The sequence below is a fragment of the Gigantopelta aegis genome, chromosome 9 (assembly GCF_016097555.1).
Source record: "Gigantopelta aegis isolate Gae_Host chromosome 9, Gae_host_genome, whole genome shotgun sequence".
In the NCBI taxonomy this organism is placed as follows: domain Eukaryota; kingdom Metazoa; phylum Mollusca; class Gastropoda; order Neomphalida; family Peltospiridae; genus Gigantopelta; species Gigantopelta aegis.
In genome coordinates, this window is record NC_054707.1 from 42,768,468 (window position 1) to 42,793,008 (window position 24,541).

At 35.0% G+C, this 24,541-nt stretch overlaps 1 protein-coding gene across 1 annotated transcript in view; it reads left to right on the forward strand.

Moving 5' to 3' along the window:
- Positions 1 to 4,004: 4,004 nt before the first annotated feature.
- Positions 4,005 to 24,541, forward strand: part of LOC121381587 (catenin beta-like) — a 60,531-nt gene continuing 39,994 nt past the window's right edge. Inside the window, 5 exon segments of the mRNA XM_041510921.1 lie at positions 4,005 to 4,009; positions 4,680 to 4,832; positions 11,491 to 11,526; positions 12,452 to 12,572; positions 12,574 to 12,586. Of these exon segments, the coding sequence (XP_041366855.1) occupies positions 4,005 to 4,009; positions 4,680 to 4,832; positions 11,491 to 11,526; positions 12,452 to 12,572; positions 12,574 to 12,586 (328 nt within the window).

Here is a 24,541-nt window from a genome sequence, read left to right on the forward strand (position 1 = left end):
TACAATTAATACACTGAATAATGTCAAAAAGTAGGTCTATAATTATTGCATATCCAGCCCATTAATCCGACTTCAAAAACCCCCCCAAACATGATGTGTTTGCAATATGATTTGAGCTATGTTTTTTTAAAGCCTTAGACCAAAATCTCAGAAGCTTAGGCTGAGTCTGGTAAGTCTGGCGTTGTCAAAATATAGAACATGTTCTATAATGTTGTCTGTTGCCAGATCTGTAGTTAGCGCCAGCACAATATAAGTGTATTTTGTCACATTCGATTCAGTTTCCGTGCGTTAATTTTTCACCGGTACATGCATATTAATTTTTACGGAGTTAAAGATGCCATTTTCCCCATTTTATCGCATGTTTCAATCAACTTTTTATCTCAGATTACATCATTTAACAATATATGTTATGTTCCATTTATTATAGGGCTGGCCAAAAGTACTCGTCCAGGGGTGCACAAATGTGAAATTGTGAAGGTTGCCCGGTGGGCAACCAGTAGCTGAAGTTTGGTTGCCCAACATCATCTCTTGGTTGCCCACATATTTCATAAAAAGGTTTTATGAATATAATTTTGAACTGTCGTTAAAATGAAACTGAAATTTAAAATGTTTTTATTATTATCATTACTTATCAGTTTAGTTTTATTTCTTTGTTAACATTATTTATTGTCACGGGGATCCTATAATACCCGTAACTGAATGAAACACGATTGTCCAAATATCTCTCCTAACTGTATATCTATTAGATCTCTCTGTATCGAGCAGTATTTACCCGAGTGGCTCGTCTCTAGGTATGATCAGAGATACGATCTTATATAAAGTATATATTATTATAGCACGTTTAGTTCCCTAGAAAACACAACAAAACACAATACACTTTGGAATCTGTATAAACCTACGCTGACAAATGTACTGCCGCGGTAGTTAATTAATAACAACAATAGTAACAACCCAGAACTTATCACTTAATTAGTTAATCTATAGGTGTCTAGTTTACACAATATGCTAATGACTTCACCGTGACACAACACCCGCACGTGTGATAATTGAGAAACGCTAACACACACACGTGTGATAATGGAGAAACGCTTCCAGGGGAACTTAATTAATAAAGGAATTACAACACTATTCCTAACTGGTTAATTTTTAATTAACCCTTACTACTCGTTCAATAATGTGTGATAATTGAAAAACGCTAACACACACACGTGTGATAATGGAGAAACGCTTCCAGGGGAACTTAATTAATAAAGGAATTACAACACTATTCCTAACTGGTTAATTTTTAATTAACACTAACTACGCATTCAGTAACCTTGTAACACAGAATTAATACTGGTACCTATCACAATAAAGACAATAACCTACAGTTTACCTAGGTCCTCTAGGATGACTGGCTAAGCTTTATATTACCAAATACTCATATAATGTTAGAACAATAAGTCTACGATTTACTTCGTCAGATGACCGAAGACACTGTCTAAAGAATATTGGTATAATACAGTATTAAAATATTTACAGTCACATCAATCACATCAAGGTTATACAACAGAGCAGAAATAATATATTTACCAAAGTCCCGTCTGAACTAATATAGATCGTTCAGTGGACGACGACCGTTCCCCTCGGATACCTCCAAATGTTTCTCCTCGATATCTCTAAATCCTAGCTATTTATTCAAAACTCTCAGAGACAGCGAAAATCGCCTGGGGGTACAAAGCGGTACCTCACGTATCATGTGTCTTTTCCACAACCACCACGCCGGCATATTTTTCTCTGATCGTCAGACTGGCTGTCGCCATTCCGCGAGCAATCCCCTGGCCATAAACAGCACTACCGGAGATATTATGTAACTACTAGCCACATGGCCTCCACAGCTGGACTAAGTGCATATTGGAATGCCCGATCGCGCGAAGGTATTACGTAACAAATTGCCCATCTGGGCTAAGTGCATTTGGAACTGCACACAGCCTTCTAAAACAATTAATATCGCCACAGGCGAAAAGAAATTAAGAGCATGTACCGTCACATTTATCTACAGCTCATCTTCGCTGGAGCACATTGATTAATTAATCATTGGATTAAAAATACCTGTAGCCAAAACAAATTGCCAAATGGAATTTTTATTAGACAAAATGAAAATGTTTTAGCCAAAATTGTTTTGTGTAGTAAGAGTATTTATATATGAATATCAAAATGCATCTTTTTTCAGCTAATTATGTATAAATTGGAATACATCTGAATAACAAAATTATCCCCAGATCAAAATCAAAGTCAGCAATGGGGGTAGGGGCAGTTAGTTATTACTTTGATTTTTCAGTGGGTGAGGGGAGATATGCAGAGTTGGAAGCCAATGCCCTCTGCAGACACCCCAAATTCTAAGGCCTTTGGCATTAATACAAATTTGAGAGCCAGTACTCAGGGCCGTAGCTAGCAGGGGGCAATGGGGGCGGTTGCCCCCCCCCCCCCCCAAGAAAAAAATTCTGAAAGCATTATAGAAAGTCAAAGAAACTTTTCTTCTTAACCGTTTAAAGAGACTTTTTAACGATTGTAATTACATATCAAATATATTTTTCGGCATAAAATATCAGTGGCTGTATATTAAACGTGTTTCTGATCGTTCTAATACTTGTACTAGGTTAAATTTCATTTTATTTCCTAAAATATAATTTTTTCGTACGTACGAAATTAGGCCTATTTGAAGACAAAATCCGGTTTGGGCTTTCTTCAAATATTAAGTAGACCAGAAACTCATTGAATATACAGACACTAATATTCTAAATAAGAAAATATATTTAATATGTAAGTTTAATCGTAGAAATATTTCAGGCCTATTAGTCGGAAACATTTTACAATGCAGCAAACTCAGGAATGTCCCTTTAAAAGTTTAAGGAGTTTTAGACTATTAACTACTCAGTTGCCCCCCCCCCCCCCCCCCCAACAAAAAATCCTAGCTACGGCCCTGGTACTCTTCTTTTTTTAAACAGAGCTAATTATTTCTGTAAAATAGCAATCATTATTTTGGTTTGAACTGCTTTTAATTCTATTCCACACCCCAACAATTTCGTAATATGCGCCATTTTGTTGATTTCCGCGTCGTGTTAAATGCTTGTTGTTAATTTCAGCTTGTAAAATACGTAGCCTAAGCAAGGGGTCCAACCTAAACCGTATGACACATGCTTGAACTTCGTATACCACTACCAAAATGGCGGATAAAGCTCGCTTCGATACACGACGGTGAGTACATTTTGTCTTATAGCTACATGCTGGATGCCATTTCTGATTAAAATAATATTGCGATACGGCTCTAGAATGAATATTCTATCCATTTGTTTACTTAATTCCCGATTTTGTTCAACCACAAAAAAGCTATTGAAGAAAAACTCGTTGTTTTGACGGCCAAAACAAACATGATCAAAGTTTTTGGTGTTAATTTAAGGAAACGAGTTATATTTATACACTTAAAAAGTGTCTTGATGAAAGTTTGTATACCCTGGAAGCTAAATTAAGCAAATACGTTTTGAAAAGTCATTATATAATTATCCATCCAAGAATTTTCTTATAGTTTAGGCATATCTTAGTCTGCTCCCCTGGGTTTAGGACACCTAATCGTATGTTCCAAATTTTGTTTTTCAGAACAGTTTGTGAAGACTGCGGCCAACTATACTGTGGAAGGTCTGCCGTCCGCAGACATGTGGTTGTCCATCACGGCAGACCAGGCACTGACTGTGGACGAGTGTTGTTAACTAGGAATCATCTCCAAGGACACCGCGTTTCCAGATTCATTGGAATGAATGATCTAGTTTTTATATATTGTTTAATAAATCAACATTATAATGCAATGTAGTATTAGTTTGTTGTTAGTCCCCCACTGTACACCTAACACAGCAATCCGAGTATACGGATGCATGCCGTGTATCTCGAATAGGTTACTGTGACCTTGACTGACCCTTGACCTACATCTGGGGGTTTTCAGATGTGTTTAGACAAAATTTAATGACAATATGACGTAAGTTGTATTGTGTACATAAAAGTTCCGCAAGAGTGACGGTTGATTAATTGTATTTATTTCACTCTCGTTAGTTAAGACATGGGATTTAGTCTTAGGTGACATTTTAAAAATTGACTAACGTGAGTGACATAAGTAAGATGGTCAACCTTCATGAACTGAGAAACTTATTTCATAAATGAGGGGATTTGCATTACATTTCTGTTGCCATTCTACTAAATTTTGTTTTTAATTTTTTCAAGCTGAACAGAGAAAAATTAGGAATTAGGATGTTTGTCATCTCTAGCGTCCATTGGAAATACCTAGTAAGTCACATTTTCTCACTTTAGAGAAAAATGGGTATATGTGACTAACCCTTACATAAAGATTCACTGAGATACTTTCGAGGAGTTTAATGGTTGAAAACACTATTTATCAATTGTTCTGAAATACCTTTTAGAGGCAGTCCAAAATATTTTACATAAAATGATTTAGTGTGATTTACTATGTTTTACCTTGGCATTCATGCAAATGTAAAACATAGTAAGTCACAGTTCGGAGCAGTCTCATGCCAAAATGTCTTCTTTGCTGGAAGTACACCTGACTGCAACAAGTTGACGATACCCGCGGCAGGAATACCTCGAGGGGTGATGTGTTTGCTTGGCATTTCAGCAACAAAATTCTGCTTCAGAAATGCGACTTCCTTGGTTGGATTCTTTGAAATACAAGGATGTAGAGGACTTCCTAAATTCAACCTCAACAATATTGCCCAGGAGAGGCATTGTGACCGATTTGGAATTCTGAGATTTATTTCCTGCCTGGAAATCATAGAAATCAGTGACCTGTAAAACTACTGGCTTAATATTTTTGGCAGATTTGTCAACCAGATCAACGAAATCATCAAAGGTGTGGATCTCATGTGCCTTCCGCATTTTCATCCCAATACTACCGTGCACATTATCAGCAGCCATGTATGTATGACCCTTTACAAGATATTTGATTTTTATCATGTCTGGGCCCCATTCAGAATTTACGCATGACACAAGAACTGTAAAAAGTGTCCAGGTTTTGTTCTGTCCCGCGCAGTTATCAACCCAGAATAGAACCTTCTTGGACCCACACAAGACGACACATTTTATATAGGCAGAGGCAATATCTAAAAACCTAGCAACTCACAAGATGCCCGTGGAATGCACAATGGAAAAAGCTAGCAAGTGCTCTTATTGGGTTTTACCTTTGGATGTCTGTCAAGGTGGTGGACTTGCTATATTTTCCCTCTGTAACACGGAAGCACTGGTGAACATTTTTCAAATGAATGTAATGAATTTACTTTGGAACAAACCTAGTAAGTCCCATTTTGACCGTAACTAATTGTTTTTGCAAAATGTGAATTACTAGGTATTTCCATTGGACGCTAGATCTGGAGTGTGATAAGCTAAATGTTTCATTACTGCTGCCAGTGGTATCACATAGTATCAGTAATGTAACACGAGCAGTTTCAGGATAAATAGACTATTCAGGCTGCCTTTGAATATAAATGTACATGTAATCAAATCATAAATCAATTATATATAAGCATTCACAGGTCTCGAACAATACTTGGGTGGGTTTTTTTTAGGTTTTATTTTAGAAATAAGAACGCATTTGAATAGTTGAAACTTAGTTTATGTGTACAATTTAATTGCATGTAACATCTGAACACATGAACATTTGTTCTTGATTCCAAGTCATAATGAAGGAAGTATCTTTCCTTCATCCACCTTGTAGTTGGCAGGTTGAACTCCTTGAGGTGGTCCAGGATATATCCCGGCGACAAAAACCCTTTCATGAATCTGATAAACTGACCTCCAAAAGAATTCCTGTCCAAAACAAGTCCTTATTGGCGTCAGAATACCTCACGCAGGATGAATTACCGTGACAGTGCCATTTTAGCGTATCTTTAAATAATACATATGAAATGTTTTGTTTTCTTTGGGGTTTTTTTTTGTCGGAAAAAAAGCTATTTTTAACACTGCTTCTGAAGAGTGACATTGTTTCTGTTATATCATCAGTATACATGTCTGCGTCAAGGGACGGTTTATCTAACACTTGAAATGTATGATTATCATCACTGTCATTTACACTCTGAGGTGCGAATGACAACGTCTTCCTAAATCGCTTTTCTCCTTTTTTCTGTGATGATCTCTGCTGTGGTGGTGTTGGAAATTTCTTATTGGATGTAGGATTTACATCTATAGGTGTTGATATGGAAGATGCTTTCTTAAATGGATTGAGGAAACATTTATTCGTGCAATTTGTAAAGTCTGAGGTACGACGATTACACAGCCTTTTGCCAGAACTGGATCTTCTAGGTGTCAAGACGGGAAACAACTTTCCTCTTTCGTTATTGGTAAAGGCTTAACTGGCCTCTTTTTGTATCTCCCCATTACTAAAAAAAATACCCACACACACACCTTCAGTTGAAAAATATAATCACGATATTTTAGGGGTACAAATTCAAATATAATTTTTTGAAGTAAACGAAATCTTGGCTTAAACCAGGGGGAGCAGACGAAGATGTGCCTAAACTATAAGAAATGTCTTGGATGAACAATTATAAAATGACTTTCCAAAACATATTTGCATAATTTAGCTCCCATGGTGTACAAGCTTTCATCATGACACTTTCAAAGTATATAAATATAACTTGTTTCATTAAAATAACACCAAATATTTTGATCATGTTTGTTTTGACCTTCAAAACAACGAGGTTTTTCTTCAATAGCTTTTTTTTGGTTGAACAAAATCGAGAATTATGTAAACAGATGGATAGAGCATTCATTCTAGAGCCGTATCGCAATATTATTTTAATCAGAAAGGCATTCAGCATGCAGCTGTAAGTCAAAATGTACTCATCGTCGTGTATCGAAGCGAACTTTATCCGCCATTTTGGTAGTGGTATACGAAGTTCAAGCACATGTCATACAGTTTAGGTTGGACCCCTTGCTAAGAATGCTGACATCACGTTATGACAACTATCCATTTACGTCAAAAGGTTTTGATTGAAAAGATATGAATTCAAATTTACGGTCTTTTTAAAATCTAGCTAACTTTTGAGATGTCACCTCACAGTCAACAAATTTATATAATATTTTATCTAACTAATATCATGATTATATTTAACTAATTGTATTCCGTGTACGTTTAACCGCAATTTGTATAAATACTGCATGTTCCTTTCCCGCGATTGCGAAATGCATGAGTGCGAAATTAACAAAGACAACGCAAATAAACAAAGGAAACAGCAATGCGAACAACTATTTGGTGGTGGTGGGTTTTTTTTCTCACAGATTTACATCAAGATTTACTTGCGTATAATTGTATTGTTTAATGTCCGCAACGATGTCTTTCCACACGTGCAACAGTCTCGGCTGACTGTCAAGCGTGACCCATAGGCTATATGCACACTGAGAACAGCCAACGAACGTTTTCCTAACGTTCGCGAACTATTTGATTGGTTCCCGATGTGGACATTGGAGTTAACGTGAAGCGCATAAACCAGTTTAGCGGATGTTTTTGTTTTGTTCGGTCTAGCTGAACACGGCCCTAGCCTACTTGTCTTTGGCCCTGAACTAGCATGTGTATTGAAACTGACACGCAATTTCGGTCCGTTTTTATTACTTTGGTTCAAAGACTTTACAAAGTTAAAATAACACACTACAGATTTTTCAGACTTTTCTTTCATACATGTTGCCGTTAAAATTAGTAACTGTGATTATTAAAATAAGCAAACATTGTTATGCTGAATTCTTGATGACACCGCTTCTCAATACCAGTCGTGAGATCCCTGTTAATATTTGGTATTATTATTATGTAACAGTGAGTGAAATGTGCGAGGTCCATGTAAATACCATAACATACACCTTTCACTAATGTGTTTTATTCTGTACATAATTGTTTAGTTTACCTTTAATTAATGTTTTATTCGTTTACTATAGTACTGTCGGAAATAGAATAAAACTGATTTTCGTCGATTTTGTCTTTCATATTAAACTGACAAGTAAATATTTTGTAAATATATATTTAATAATACTCTACCTAATTTAGTATTTACTTGTTTGGGTTCTTATTGATGTACAAGGCGGTGTTTACTCTTGAAATTAAAAGAAAGATGTCAGTAAACAGGTGATTTGTGCTCTTTATTGGAACAGACTATAAAACAAAATCGACATGTGTCAATTTCATTGCTGTTGCAATATGTGAGGGACTGTCTCTGATGATGGTTTACCCCTATCCCTCTCAAAAACAAAATATTTGTAGACATTTCTAAGTAACTTTTGAGCAAAACTGTCAAGAACTATTCTGAGTGTTTGATCTATTATACCAGTATTATCGATTACTTCAGAGACAATGCAATGAAAGTGCATAAATTGGCTGTTCTAGCATTTTTCTTTACACCTGTATTAAAAATTATATATAATCTGTATTATTTAATGGTAATTTGTAAAGAAACATTTTTATTTATAATGGATTTCTTTTTTCAAAAATGTTATTTGGGTTGATATGGGTTTAAAACTTAATACTATTTTTTTTAATATGAATTTTAACTTTATTCATTATGAAGTTACATGCCAATTCATCATTTTCCTTTTGGCGCAAACATGGTTATTATTCAACAAAGAAAATGATAGTTTTGATTTTCGCTGTGCTGTTAAATTGGAGGGCTAGTTGAATTTGAGAAGGGCCAGTAAGATTTTTCTTCAACCGGCCCTGCTGTCGACCATGGTTTTCATGCTAATTTTCAACCCTGCTATTATTTATTTATTTATTTGTTTTATTTACTAATCACTGTCATTTATATCAGACACATACAACTTCATTTGAAATATATGGTATTTATGAAGTTAATTTTTTTTTTTTTTTTTTATCTTATCTTATTATTTCTTTATTTTTTTTCTTTCTTTCTTTCTTTCTTTCTTTCTTTCTTTCATTTACTCTTCACTATATTTTATAAGACACATACAGGTACAATTTCATTTGAAATATCTGGTATTTACGAAGTTTTAAATATACATGTATTTTTTTATTTTTATTATTATATATATTTATTTATTTATTTACTTTTCTTCTTGTATTCACTTTTCACTATCATTTATATGAGACACATATAAGTTCATTTGAAATAGCTGGTTCTTACGAAGTTTTAAAAAATATACAGAGTTTATTACCAGATTGTATTTCGATATCGTCAATATCATATGTTATGAATATGAATAGAAATTATATTATGCGAGCCTCTGCAGAGCATAATACATTATGTTTATTCCTAATAAATGATATTGACGATACCGAAAAACACGAGGGTAATAATCTATCTATCATATAATCTCAGACTAATTATTTTGGCTTAAATTCAGGTTTGGCACGTTTACTTTTGTTGATTGTCTGTCGTCCAAGGCATGATACTTAATATGTTTGCTTCCAACATTCAAACGAAGTACCGTTTGACTACGCATAATAAACCCTCTTGAGTTTATAATAAAGGAACCATCCTGAGTTTATAGCCATATTATCAAGTTGTCGGCTAGTTTAATCTCTTATAAATAAAACTTATGTGTTATATAAATCCGGTTTAAAATATAACTTGTGTCCCTCCACTACAGATTGCAAAGTGTGGTTTGGTTAGCAGAAATATTAAATTATCTTAAATTAGTCATTATTGTTTTACTAGTTTTAAGAAAGCAAAGACTCCAAGATTGTGTATGTAACATAACATTGGATATAAGCATGAAAATACATGAAAGTTGAAATGAATACTGGAAACAGTGTTTTCAGGGTGGCCTACAGCTTACTTGAACTATTAACAATTGGCTAAACAAGCTGTTGTGTGAAGCACTCACTGTGTTTCAGTTAAGTGCAGAGCATCCATGTGTACATAACTGGCTCTATCTCAGAAACCCTTTAAGTGCATATCCTGAGCTTCATAGGGACTTTTCTACACATATGTATCTGTTTTATGAACTTTTTGAAAAAATCTGCGATTACTCATTTCAGGGAGGTCAAGGTCAATCTGAAAATATGTATTATTTTTTTTAGAGCTTTTGATGTCATTGGAATTTGTTCGTCTTCTAAAAAGCTTTAAACTAATAGTTCAATGACCTTCCTAGCTTAATCTGGAGCCAAGTTATCATATTTTTAACAACATGACCCAGTTAATGCACACTTTTTCCACACACAAAAAAACACAACGATCAGTCTGCACACTGGACATCAAAGGAAACAACCCACGTTGTTTATGGTAAAGCAATTGACAAAACATTTACGACAATTACTGTAACATAATTTAACAGTATTTTTAACAGCCTCTATTTTGTCCCATACCCGTTTCCATTTGTATGTTTAATACACACAATAAAAGTTATATTTTATTTGAGCAATGAAAACATTAATTATTTTTTTTACAGATTCGGCAATCTCCGATTGAAACCTCCCACTTATTTGGCGCCAGATTTGTCACGTGATCAGAACAGTCATTCTTTCTTTTGTTTCCACTAACTATCGTCTGATATTTTGTCCTCAATTGCAGATATAATTGGTTGTAACCAGTTGATGATTTTTGCTTTGTCATTTCTGTCATTCTGTTTATTCAGCAGTTCTTTATAAAATGTTGCAAATTTTTCATTTTGGGGGGATATCACCGCTTATAAAAACCACGGAAGTGGTAGTGTTTATCATTAAAATCATTTATCTTGGGTGCCAAATAATATATACACCACCTTTACAAAAACGAAACGACTTTTTATCAGCTGGCAATAATATTTTTTTACAGCGGTCAATTCATTCGATGAAGATGGAAATAATAAAAAATGGGGATCACTTTACAAACATCTTTATGGTTTTTCGTATATCTTGAAATCTTTATTAAAATAATGATATTAAAACTTTGATTGGTTCAGCAAAACCGGAACTGCCCGTGAACAGGCCTTTCCCCAGGATTTTTCTGAGACGATTACATTTTCAGCATCAGTATTTACACAAATTCAGCAAAAATAAGTGGGGTAGTGGGTTGAAAACAGTTAAGTGTTTGCCTTCAATCCAGCTAATCATGTTTTATTTTATTTTTAAATTAAAATTATTATATTATTTCTTTTATTTTATTATTATTATTATTATTATTATTATTATTATTATTATTTTTTTTTTTTTTTTATTATTATTATTATTATTATTATATGTTTATTATGTCAGCATTCTGTTGAAATCCGGCAGTGTTCTCGTTGGGTGAAAATTAAAGGTGGGCGGCTGAGCGACTCCGACACTCCCCTTCCTCCCCCCAATCCTCTCTCGTTCTTCCAAGTAAATCAGAAAAAAAATCCACAAAAGAAATTTGAAAGCTTGGTTACCGTATATCGTTGCGTGTTAGTTGACTATGGATAGCCTACCCCTTATTTAGCCCCTCAGTATCTGGTACAAAAAAGATTGGTAAGATGTATTTTATGTAACTGAACCGGAGGTAATGTCAGTCTGTCATTCACAGGCATTCATTTTGGTGAATCGACTAGTTTTAACATAATTATTTTAATAAATATCGCTGGCTGATAAAAGTAGTTTTGTTTCTATAAAGGCGGTGTAAATATTATTTGACACCCAAGATATATACTACAGTGAAAACTGTCTAAACCGGATCATGCTAGGGACCTAATATTTATCCGGTTTGGAGAGAATCTGGTGTTTAGAGAGTCATGTTTTAGACTATAAAGTTATTTCCCTTGACATCGAATTTGTAACTGCGAACGAACATGTCCGAGAATTGCCGAATGAATGTGACTGTCGAAGCGACGACTCATAATAATGTCGCTATATCCCAATTTTGTTATGTATATTTCTTATTTATTAACTGACATTAAAACATAAATAAAAACAACAAACAGATTTTAATGTAATTCAGTTTTTACCACAATTAAGGTTGCAAAATGACAGTCTATGTAATCGTCAATTACGTTGCAAGTTATCTAAACCGGCACTTTCACCGCTGATCTTGAAATGTCGAACAGAAAAGCGTGACTTCCACCTTTCTAACCATCCGTTAGAAGCCTTACGATCCTGAATCAGCAGATCAGATGAACATTTCAAAGCTTTTTCTTGAATGATCGGTCCGGATATGGGAATATTCTTTGCTCGTGCATATTGAAACCATTTCCATGTCAGTTCATTCAGTTCGTCATATTTGCAGCCTGTACAGAATCGCGTTTTGTTGGCGCTAGAGTTATTTTCATATTCTTGCAGATAAACAATCTTTTTCATTAATATGTCCGACACAGTGGAAATGCTAATGCCATAATTTGTTGCCAAATCCTTTTGAGTTGATTTTAGTACAGATTGCGAATCTTTAATCGAATCGAATTTTACTTTCAACGATAATTCCACAAGCCTACCATCCGTGGGCAATTGCAGAGGTTGCATTGTAAAGTGTAATGGGTTTTTTCAGGCCCCGTCTATGAGCAGCAAAGGAGGCTTTGCAGAGGAGCTGGAGGATGAGAGCATGGACCCCTCCAAGATGATGTTCGACAGGGGGCCAGGAAGATTCGGGGAGGGATACACCATAAAAGCAAGTTGATGGTACCCTTATAGATTTGTTTATTTTTATAGTTTTCATTCAGCAGTGTTTGAAATAAGCACTAGTCTGTTTTTCCCGAAAAGTGAAAATCTTTTCGGACAAGCAAAATGTGCTTCAGTAAAAATGTTAGTGCAGTTTCATTTTGAGCAATCACAAACATCATCCTGGTACTTGAATAAAAGAAACAAATAGATTTCTAGATGTATTTGTCCGGTGGAGTAGTAAAACATTTTGCTTATTTCTATCACTGTTCAGGTTACCAAGGTTACTTCAAGTCAAGAAAGTGGAGCATGATACTTCGTACTCCACAAAACCTTATTACACTAAAACTACAAAAACTAAAGTAATAACATTTATACATTTGATCTTTTACACTACACACTTATTAGGAAATAAAAATGTGTAATACTCTTGTAGTTTGTTCACAATTTATTTACAGGTTTTGAATTTGTTTATATGTCTGCACTATGCCATCTTTTTTTTTAATATTCCTAACTGACGTTCGAAGTCTCGAGAAAAATCAATAAACCAAACTTTATAAATTTGTGTTGGGAAGTGTCGGCTAATCTGTGAAAAACTTGCATCAGTATAAACATATTACCTGGTTACAGGTTACCACAAATTATGTGCCTAGGGTTATGACAATATACTTGAATATACTGTGCACCGAAGAGCTATCGATATCGTATTTGCATTCGTATTCATCGCTAGCCGAACCGAATCACGAATATATATATATGTAATGCTAACTGTACAGTTTATGTCTCTACTCAGTGTTCTCGCTGGGTGAAAATTAAAGGAGGGCGGCCGCGCAGCACCACACCCTTCAAAAAAATATATATAAAAAATAGGATGGAGTGGGGTGGTGGGGGTGGGGTGGTGGTGGTGGTGGTGTGGGGGGATTTGTGAGGGGTGGGGAGTGGGAGAGCTTGGTGGTTACCATGTTGTTGTGTGTTGATAGACTTTGTGGAAAGACATACTCCTTATTTTGATTACAAAAAGTTTATACGAAATACAAACAGACTCGTCTTTTAATTGCCCCTGCGCGTGCTGTAACCTCACCGTGGTGCAGGGGTGTAACATTCTCTTTGAGAATGGCCAATACAGCACAAATCCCGTTTTTTTTTTTTAGATATAATTGAAATTTTAAGTAAAAGTCAGTATCTATCTGTAATATTTGTATTTTTGCAGTTCTTTAAAATGTTTTTATTTAAATTTTGAATTTTTATATTGATGTTGATATTCACTTTATTTTCCTCATTACCATAGTTTGACACCCAATAGCCGATGTATTTTTCGTGCTGGGGTGTCGTTAAACATTCATTCATTCTTTTAATTGAACCGAAGATGTTATCGGTCTGATATTCACTGGCAGTTCCGGTTTTGCTGAATCGATCAAAGTTTTAATATTATTATTTTAATAAAGATTTCAAGATATATGAAAAAATACTATTAAATTACGTTACGATAACTGTCGTAAATGTTTCGTCAGTTGCTTTTTCGTACACAATGCGGCTTGTTTCCTTTGATGTCCAGTGTGCAGACTGATCGTTGTGGGTTTTTTTTATGTGTGGAAAAAAGTGTGCATTTGGAAATAGCGGAGATAGGTGCTGGAAAATATAGTAGGGTGCTGGAAAATAAAGAGGGGCGCAGAAAAATAAAGGAGGGCGGAGAACGTGAAAGGTGTCTACTTCACACTAACCAAAAACACAATACTGATTCAATTGTTTTGTTGATGTCTGAATCGGTCTTGTATTAGATCAACCAATCCTTTTTTATTCCACCCATTGGACTGATACCCTACATGTACCTTGATTTCGCTTTGTTAAAAAACCCCACCCATTATCAATCAGTTTTTATCAGTTTCGGTTTTTGTTTCCGAATTCCGAAAATTGCCGTAATATTCCAATTATAGATGAGCAGGGTTGAACATTAACGTGAAAACCATGGTCGCCAGCAGGGCCAGTTGAAGTAAAATCTTACTGGCCCTTCTTAAATTCAACTAGCCCTCCAATTTAACTGCACAGCGAAAATCAAAACTAGAATTTTCTATAACCATGTATAATAATAACCATGTATATAGTATTTTGCATCAAAAGGAAAATGATGAATTGCCATGTAACTTCATAATGAATAAAGTTAACATTCATATTAAAAACCATATGATTAAGTTTTAAACCCATACCAACCCGAATCAAAAATTTTAAAGGGACATTCCTGAGTTTGCTGCATTGTAAAATGTTTCCGACTAATAAAATATTTCAACGATTAAACTTACATATTAAATATAATTTTTTGTTTAGAATATCAGTGTCTATATATTTAATGTCTTTCTGGTCGTCTTAACATTTGTAAGAGGCCCAAACTGGATTTTGTCTTCACGAAAAAAAAGAGGTCGGAAATAAAATGAAATTTACGCTAGTACATATATTAGAACGATCAGAAACACGTTTAATATACAGCCACTAATATGTTATGCAGGAAAATATATTTGATATGTAATTACAATCGTTAAAAAGTGTCTGTTAGTCGATAACATCTTAAAAACTGCAGGAAACTCAGGAATGTCCCTTTAAGAAAAGAAATCCATTATAAATAAAAATGGTTCTTTACAAAATACCATTAAATGATACAGATTAAATATAATTTTTAATACAGGAGTAAAGAAAAATGCTAAAATAGCCAATTTATGCTGCTTCACTTGTATTTTCTATGAAGTAATCGATAATGCAGTACAAAGAGACTAAATATAAATTAAAAGGTAGAACTGCGCGTTTTAGTAAATTAGTATGCAAGTTGCAGTCCTCTTTGTGGCTATGCAAGAGGGATGAAATCTCCAGTAAAGGATTTTCTCGGGAGTGGCTGTCTTCCTATAGACACGGCATAAGATAAAGATTGGTGGAATCATCCACTCTTTTGCCAGATACCCATTCGACTCCGCATTGTGCAGAGATACGATCCCGATCTCGTATTACAGTTTCGTAGTTCAGATTACCTTAGATGTTCCATCTTAAAACCTGTATCAGAAAAGTAAAAAAAAGGTTAGTTTGTTTAACGACACCACTAGAGCACATTGATTTATTAATCATCGGCTATTGGATTTCAAACATACGGTCATGTTTTACTCAGAAGAAACCCGCTACACTTTTCCATTAGTAGCAAGTGATCTTTTATATGCACCATCCCACAGACAGGATATCACATACCAGTCGTGGTGCACTGGCTGTGACGAGAAATAACCTAATGGGTCCACCAACGGGGATCGATCCCAAACCGACCACACATCAAGCAAGCGCTTTACCACTGGGCTACGTCCCGCCTCGTATCAGAAAAGATTTAACCTATACAGTTTTGTAAATTTATATATTTTTATTTATACTCGACTTCAAAAAAAAGAAGTTATTTCAAATGGTATGGGTTCACAATTTAATAAATTAATATTGTTTTTATATGAATTTTATGTTTATATGTCCCTGTAGTAATGGAAAATTTCATTGTTAGTGTGAGTTAAAACTACAAGATAAATTTGGATTTTCTTTCAGAATAAAATACTAACAAGCTAATTAAATCGGATTAATTTGTACCATAACATTTTAAAATGTCAAAAAATTACCTGTCATAAATGAAAATGCGCCTGTCACTAAATGTTAAAACAATGTTACTGTTGTCCTTTATTATTCATGCACTTTTACATATACTAGTAGGCCCTATGTACAAGTTTACATGATGCTGTGAATCTCTTCTAAACAGTAGCCTAAACCCATGTGCCAAATTAGGCCCAAGTAAGTTATGATAGGCCTACTGTTTTTGTTTTTTAAATTAACATTTTTACTTGTCCATATCTTGAACTGTTACTAAGCTTAGAACGCCTTGGCGTTTTCCATGAAAAAGAGTTTCCCATATCTATTAATAGACCCGAAGACACCCTATGCATTGCGAATGGCTCTATGACAATGCATCCTTTAAATTAATGTTTTGGCCTATCCTTCTAAACTGAATCATCAGTTCCATTGTGTTTATTTAGTGTAAATTGTACCTCCGAATCCACATGGTCCCGTAGGTAGCAGTCATCATTTATGGCAGAATATTACCTTGGGTTAGTTGTCACTACGGTACCTTCACTTCAGGTTGTGTTACGTTTTTGACAAATGTCAAGTAAGCAACCAAAGTGAAATGGAAACGTTTATTTTGAAGTAAGTAAAGTACACCTTATTCATTATGTTTATCACTAGCTTTGTTACTGTAAAGTTATTTGAGTTGAGATCGTTTACATCTCATAGGCCTTTTCCGCAGTGACCGGACAATCATGAATTTTAGTTTTTAGTTGTTAAGTTTTTAACGTGTATTTTGCAAAATATATTTTTCGGCTTTGATTCGTGGAAAGATATCGACTGTATTTCATTTTCAAATGAAATTTGCTATATGTCAAAAATCCGACAAAATGTCAAATTGTTTGATGATGAAAACGCACACTCACCTCACCTAAATTGCATCATTTTATCCACATTTGAATGTAGTTGTTATTTAACAGTTTTTTATTACTTTTTCAGAATTTAGTAGTGAACAGAATACAACAAAGACTTTTACCTCAATCCCCTATGTAAACGGGATCCCATGGATCGAACTTACTTGGGCCCACTGGGTACTGTTTAGAGGAGATTCACTGCATCATGTAAACTTGTACGTACTAGTATATGTAACAATACATATTTAATAAAGGACAACAGTAACATTATTTTAACATTTAGTGACACACATTTTCATTTATGACAGGTCATTTCAACAGGCACCACCAAACAATTATTTCCAGGTCTTCAGCTGAAAGTGAAAGTTGAAAACCAGTGACGTGTTCTGAACGGAATGTGCTCAAGAACAATTTAACTGGTTTTCATTGAATCCTAAGCAAAAACACTAATTTTTTATAACTTAGTTTTTACGCTGAAACTATCTCGACGGTAACAAATTATACAATTTGTTGTAGTCACCTGAGTCACGAAATTACATGCAGTCTGAAGTGAAGAGTAACAAGCAAATTGGTTTAAAAAGAAAAGCCCAGGGCTTTAACGTTTCCTTCTGCATCAACTTCCTGTCCTATGTAGATGGACAAGTGGAAATGTTGGCGAACAAGTAGTTTTTGTGGTATACTTGTCCGATGGACAAGTGAATGTTTTTTATAATTTCGATCAATGCTTATTTCGAACACTGTGTGTGTTGGTGCTTTGTGTTCGTTTCGTCGGTAATAAATAAACGCATCGTAATAGATCATGTTAGCATCGATCGATTTTAACTATTATCCTGTTCAATTATTTAGACCCAAAGTTTTTTGCAAATGTTACGTTTATTTCCTATTCGATATTTGTTTTCTTTGCATTTACATGAAAACAAACCCAAACCCCGACAGGTTTTATATACAAATCATCATATAAAATGCACGAAGTTGACTTAATTCCACTTTTTAAAAATCTCTGTGTCGTTTGAATGCACGTTATTTCGCCTATAAATAACTAAGGTCATTTGCATATCAAAAGCATCATTCTATAGTGCGTTTCAAACTAATGTTCGGTTCTATCGTCCTATCCGCACAAATCGTAGTATGACCTATATTTAAGAAAATATCTGTAAACATGAAGCAGGCGCGGATTCAGGTGGGTAGTTCAAGTGACAAAACCTCCGTTTGAAAAAAAAATATGTATCAAATATTATAATTATATTGTGAATACACAAGCGCGCGCGCTGAAGGGAGAGACAGACAGACAGAGAGAGAGAGAGAGAGAGAGAGAGAGAGAGAGAGAGAGAGAGAGAGAGAGAGAGAGAGAGAGAGAGAGAGAGAGAGAGAGAGATCATTTATGTAACGACGCACTCAACATATTTTAATCTATGGTTATATGGTTATAGGGAGAGAGAGAGAAGAATATGGTATGCATGCGATTGGTGGAGGTGTGACCCTCTGCACAACCCCAACCCCACTTAAGGCTTCTTTTGTATATGGAGCGGGACGTAGCTCAGAGGTAAAGCGTTCGCTCATGGTAGGTCGACTGATCGATCCCACATGGTGGACCCATTGGGTTGTGTCTAGTTCCAGCCTGTGCACCACAACTGATGTATAAAGGCTGTGGTATGTGCTATCCTGTCTATGGGATGGTGCATATAAAACGTCCCTTATTGCTTATCAAAATTGCTTATTGGAAACAGTGGCCCATGTGGCGGTAGCGAGTTTCTTTCTCACTGTCATAATGCTATTTAACCGTTTTGTCTGACGCCACATAAACGTATATCAAATGCGTTGAGTGTGTCGTTAAATAAACATTTCTCTCGTATGTATGTGTAGTCTATATGCATTTCTAGTCGATTAGTTTATAGGTTGTTAGGTTGTTTGATAGTGAATGATATGGAAATAAATTGTTTTTGGTGTTAAAGAGTTCATGCATACATTAAAGTAATACTCCTGATGGGTATGGAGAAATAACTTAATCAGTCGACGAACTCATTTCTTCATCACTATCTTCGTTAAGGGGGGCTATCACAGGGGGTATTTTATTTCTTATAAAACTATTTTGTTTTCTAAAATCTTCTTCGATCTTTATTACATGTTTAACTGCGTCAGAGAAGTGTGTAGGTGTGACAGAGTTCAATGCATGTGCAAGTTCTCTCCGCACCGTGGTCATTTTACCATCATTATGACGAGCTATGTGCCCTTTGACTTGACTCCAGATCAGTTCTATCGGATTGAGTTCAGAATGTCTTGGCGGCAGTCTTAGACACAAACCGGCCTAGGTGGCGTCGTGGCAGGTCATCGGTCTACAGGCTGGTAGGTACTGGGTTCGGATCCCAGTCGAGGCATGGCATTTTTAATCCAGATACCGACTCCAAACCCTGAGTGAGTGCTCCGCAAGGCTCAATGGGTAGGTGTAAACCACTTGCATATTATTTTTAGCCTCAAAGATCAATTCACAGCCATCTATCAATCCATATTTATCACAGCCAGCATGACAAATAATAAGTCTTTTTCCCTTCCCAGTCCCCGAACAGAGTTTAGGAACTCGATCAGCAGCGTCTGATTTCGGCAGGTGATTGGCGGTACTTGTGCCCGGGTGGATATCTGTCCAGTGGTGGGATGTTGTGTGGTTGACATTCACCCAGGTCTCATCTTGATACACTATTAAATACCCCTGTTCTCGTAAACTGGATATTTCATGGAGATAGGACAGTCTCCTTTCTGATATATTGGCGTCCTCAAAAATCACTTTTCCGGTTGTAGACATGTTGGTATTTAAAATCGAGGTCATGGAGTGTTCTTCGTAAAGTTGATATGGATATGTTGATTCCACATTCCTTCCTTAAAGCCACGTTAATCTTATGTAATGTAGGTAATTCGCTCTCTCTATAAAATCTGTATACTCGTCGTCTAATAACATCTTTCTGTTTTCGGTCGCGTTTTTTAACAGTGATTTCTGTGCTTGGATTCGTAGAGCTTAGATTTTTCACAGTTATTTTTACTGTTGAAACCGAAACTTTAAGTGCAGCGGAAACTCGATCGACAATTCGATAAGAAGCATACCTAGGTCTACCGCGCTGATATTCATCTTGAAAATAATCGAAAACGTTCTTAATACACGATTTTACATCAACTGAAGTGTTTTTCGATTTACCCATATTTTTCCTCAAATAACAATAACAAGAATGTCGACTAATACATTTTCAATGAATTTATATACCCTACCTAACTTGTATTTTACGTGGTTTACACATTGCTACAATAGCACGTGCAGTCATAGATCGAAATAATGATGTTATTGACCAAGCAATGCTATCGTATTTTGAACATTCAGGGCTGTGTCTGCGGGATGAAAAAGTGGTTGAACCCATACGAGTCCGAACAATAGCCCTTTGGTTTTTCGCATTACAAATGTATATACGTATGAGTTCCCAATTTAGAGGCAAATTAAATAACATTTTTATTATTATTTGATGTTGGTGGCCTTTGACATTTTATCCCCCTCCCCCGGTCTTCTGAGTCCGGCCCTGCATTAAATTTATTTATAAATTTGGAAAGCGCATTCCTGCGGTGTGTGAGGTGATTTGTGTTTATTACTGTGCTACACCTCAGTTGTGTTAGGTTAGGTATGATATGCTAATATATAATTGATATAATAAAATAAAAATACATAATACATTAGCTAAATTGATTAAATATAATGCACCTACAAGAAAGGGTTACATGTTCTGTTTGTTTACATCTATGTTTAACGGAAAGATTAGACAATGCTGTTACACACTGCAAAACAATAATAACCTTGATTTAGTGAAACAAGCTATAATGGCCTTCACGTAGCCTCAGATCCCAATGTTTTGATATGCAAATGACCTTAGTTATTTATAGGCGAAATAACGTGCATTCAAACGACACAGAGATTTTTAAAAAGTGGAATTAAGTCAACTTCGTGCATTTTACATGATGATTTGTATATAAAACCTGTCGGGGTTTGGGTTTGTTTTCATGTAAATGCAAAGAAAACAAATATCGAATAGGAAATAAACGTAACATTTGCTAAAAACTTTGGGTCTAAATAATTGAACAGGATAATAGCTGCTTCCAAACGTCTCGAGTTTACCAGTGGACATCTGAGTGTATTAGGACAGAATAAAATAATACAGTAACAGTAAAGATAATTTTTGAGTTGTATTACTTAAATTAATTTAATATTATAATTGCTATTATTGTTTCTAAACACACCACCCTTTGCTGCCGCCTGTTTTTTTTTTGGGGTGGGGGGGGGGGGGGGGGGGTGGGGGGTGGGTGGGGGGGGGGTAATTAAAAAAATAAAAATAATTACTGAATGACTGAGTGTACTTTACTGTAATGTTTATCATATGTAATTATGATCTTTTAAAAAGTATTGTTAGCCAGAAACTTCTGATAATGGCTTCTAAATAAGGAATCTCCATTAAACAAATACGAAAACTAACCACAAATGACAACACATTTGAAACTTCACTTTTATTATGGATGTCCATTATATTTGCACCATTAAAGATGAAGTACAAGCAACATAATAATGTGTGTTCAATTCTTGAACAACTTGCTAGATCCAATATAGGTTTCGTCTTCTCAAACTGCTTCAATAATGGAGGCTAGTGGTTTTTCCTGGGGACTAGTAACTTTCCTCAGCTACTTGTCCCCCGGGCCAATGAAAATATTTCCTAATTTATACCACTGTTCATGATATGTATCATATTCGCCATTATGTGTGCCTTTAATTCTCGGCTTTCTTGACATATGATACTTTCCAGGTAACCGTAACAACCAGTCTTGGTTTCTTTTGACAATCCAACTATTTAAATTAACAGCTTGTGAGGGAAATACACATGCCAGCTAGGTAAGCACACATTTTACTTAAGTATCTACTTGGAGTTCAAAGAGTGCGTTCGCAATTCTTAAAGAATAGTGTTGCTTCATACTTATTCCATTTTTAAAATTGTAAATCAGTTGGTAATGCTAAATTGTGATGTCGCAGATACGTCATGTACCAGGTAAGTTGCAGCATTATAAACTGAAGTTTTAAATTAAGCTGAAAGAGAAAACAAAGCCCAATAATTTTGGACATTGCCAGTGACAACAATTTCTAAAAAGTGGGTTTGTGCTTTCCACTATCAATTTTTTTAGCCATTACCAAATAGAGGGCAAACTGTATCGCGAGTAACCGTAATGCGAGTAAACGACTATTTTGATAACCAAAAAATGTATTAATTGTACAATTTCAAAACTCTCATCATATAAAGATCTCTAAATACCATAGCTATACACCAATATATCTACTTTTATCATAACTGTTACAGTATGAGGAGACTTAGGATTTTAAGTATAATAATAATAACAATATTAATGTACATGCTAGACGGAGAAACAAACTTTGTATTATATTTGTAGGAATAAAGTATATTATAAAAATAAATAAAGTACTTGGAAAGAGTTAAATTAAATTACTGCCCCACTAATATCTGGAACAAGAACTTTACGTTTAGAAATACAGCTTTCAATAAATGTTAATACATGGTTAAGAATTTCAATGTCACCATTATTGTATGACATAATAATATAAATTGTAAATTGCTATTTAGAGTAGAGAAGTCGAAAAAGGAGTTAAACGTATCAAATAGTTGTTGCCTTTCAACATAATAAATAGGGCAGTCTAAAATAAAATGTTTTTCATCTTCAATATGAAGATTGTGCCCACTGATTCTCATTTTAGTAAATTGTCTGCGTTGTTCGGAGTTTGGTGTACAGAGCAGGTAGTTTTCTAATTTAAATTCTGATTTAAATAGACTGTATGTTCTGAGTTTAGAATCATTGTTTTGAATAGACATGTTTTAACAAATAGCACAAGTGTTTGTCTTTATTTCTTCTGTACCAAAATAGAATTATCTACATGTGGCAAATAGTTTAACATTATTTTTACCTCCTGTGAAAATTAAAAACCGCGAGATGGCTGTATTTTGAATATGTTGAAAATTTACTCCCACGAATAACAACGTTTTACAGTATTATGTATGCAGTGTTTCTAGTCCGTGGGCTGAAGGGGCCCACCTTGCACCCCACCCACGAATTGACTAAACTATGTTTTTCTAACAGTTTCGGACCTATATTTTAGGATTATGAATGTTAACATTGGATAAACAGGGACGCACTATGGTCTTGGAGGGGTTAAAGTGAACCATAACGCAATATTTTTGGAATTAGAATTATGTGGTAGGGATAACAAAAATGGACATTACTTAAGTTTAAATTAACAGAGAATACACTGTGCCCACTCAAAATATTGATATTGGCGGCCTCTGTTCGTTGGTGTATATATTATAATCTTTGTGTCATTATGTACATGTAGATCACCAAAGGTCAAAAGGTCACAGATTTCAGGCAATGCTTAAAATCTAACATATAAGCATTTATTTGATTAGTACTCTCTTAATATTCAATTTGTTTTTTTTGCTTAACAACTTGACACTGTAGGGGACATATCTTGCAACAAATCCGAAGTGTTAGTGTTAATTTATTTTACAAAGTAGTGTTTGCGTGACAAATGGAAAAAAGTCGTATCTTTAACGTTGACAAAAATCTAGCTGTAGCAAATGTGAAATAAAAATGGTCATATCACTAAACCAGATCAGTGTATTCTAGCAAGCTGACATTCCACATATTGATATTGGTGAGAGGTACACACACACCAGTGAAATATTCAATTGGGGTCAATAGGTAGGTCATCAGAGGTCAAAAGGTCACGGATTTCAGGCGATACTCAAAATCTTACACCTACTCAAGTATTTGATTAGTACTTTATTGATGATCAATTATTTTTATGCTAACAACTTAAAAACTGTAAGATAGATACCTTACAGCACGTGCAAGACATCAGTGTTCATTAATGTTTTTAACGTTGGTTTGCACGACAGCAAAAAAAATCAAAAACCTGTCATGCTTTGAGAGAACTCAGGGTTGAAAATTAGCGGGGTGACCTTTATTGGCTAAAGGCGACTAAGAATTTTACAAAGGTAGTCCGTTGGCGACAGTCGATTTTAGAGTGGCGAACATGGTACATGAACTTGGTTAAAAAAGAAACACACTGACACTGGCGTGAATAACAGACAGCCACTCCCTAGGAAATCCATTACTTAAAGAGTTCATCCCTCTTACATCGCCATATAGAGCACTGCCACTCTCAGAATAATTTACTAAAGCAGTCGCTTTTAAGGTTTTAGTCTCTGTATACTGCATTATCGATTACTTTAGAGACAATGTACGTCAAGCTGCATAAATTGTCTGTTCTAGCATTTTTCTTTGCCCCTATATTAAACATATTTAATCTGTATCATTTAATAGTAATTTGTAAAGAAACACTTTTATTTATAATGGATTTCTTTTTCAAAAAAGTTTGTTTTTGGGGTTGGTATGGGTTTAAACT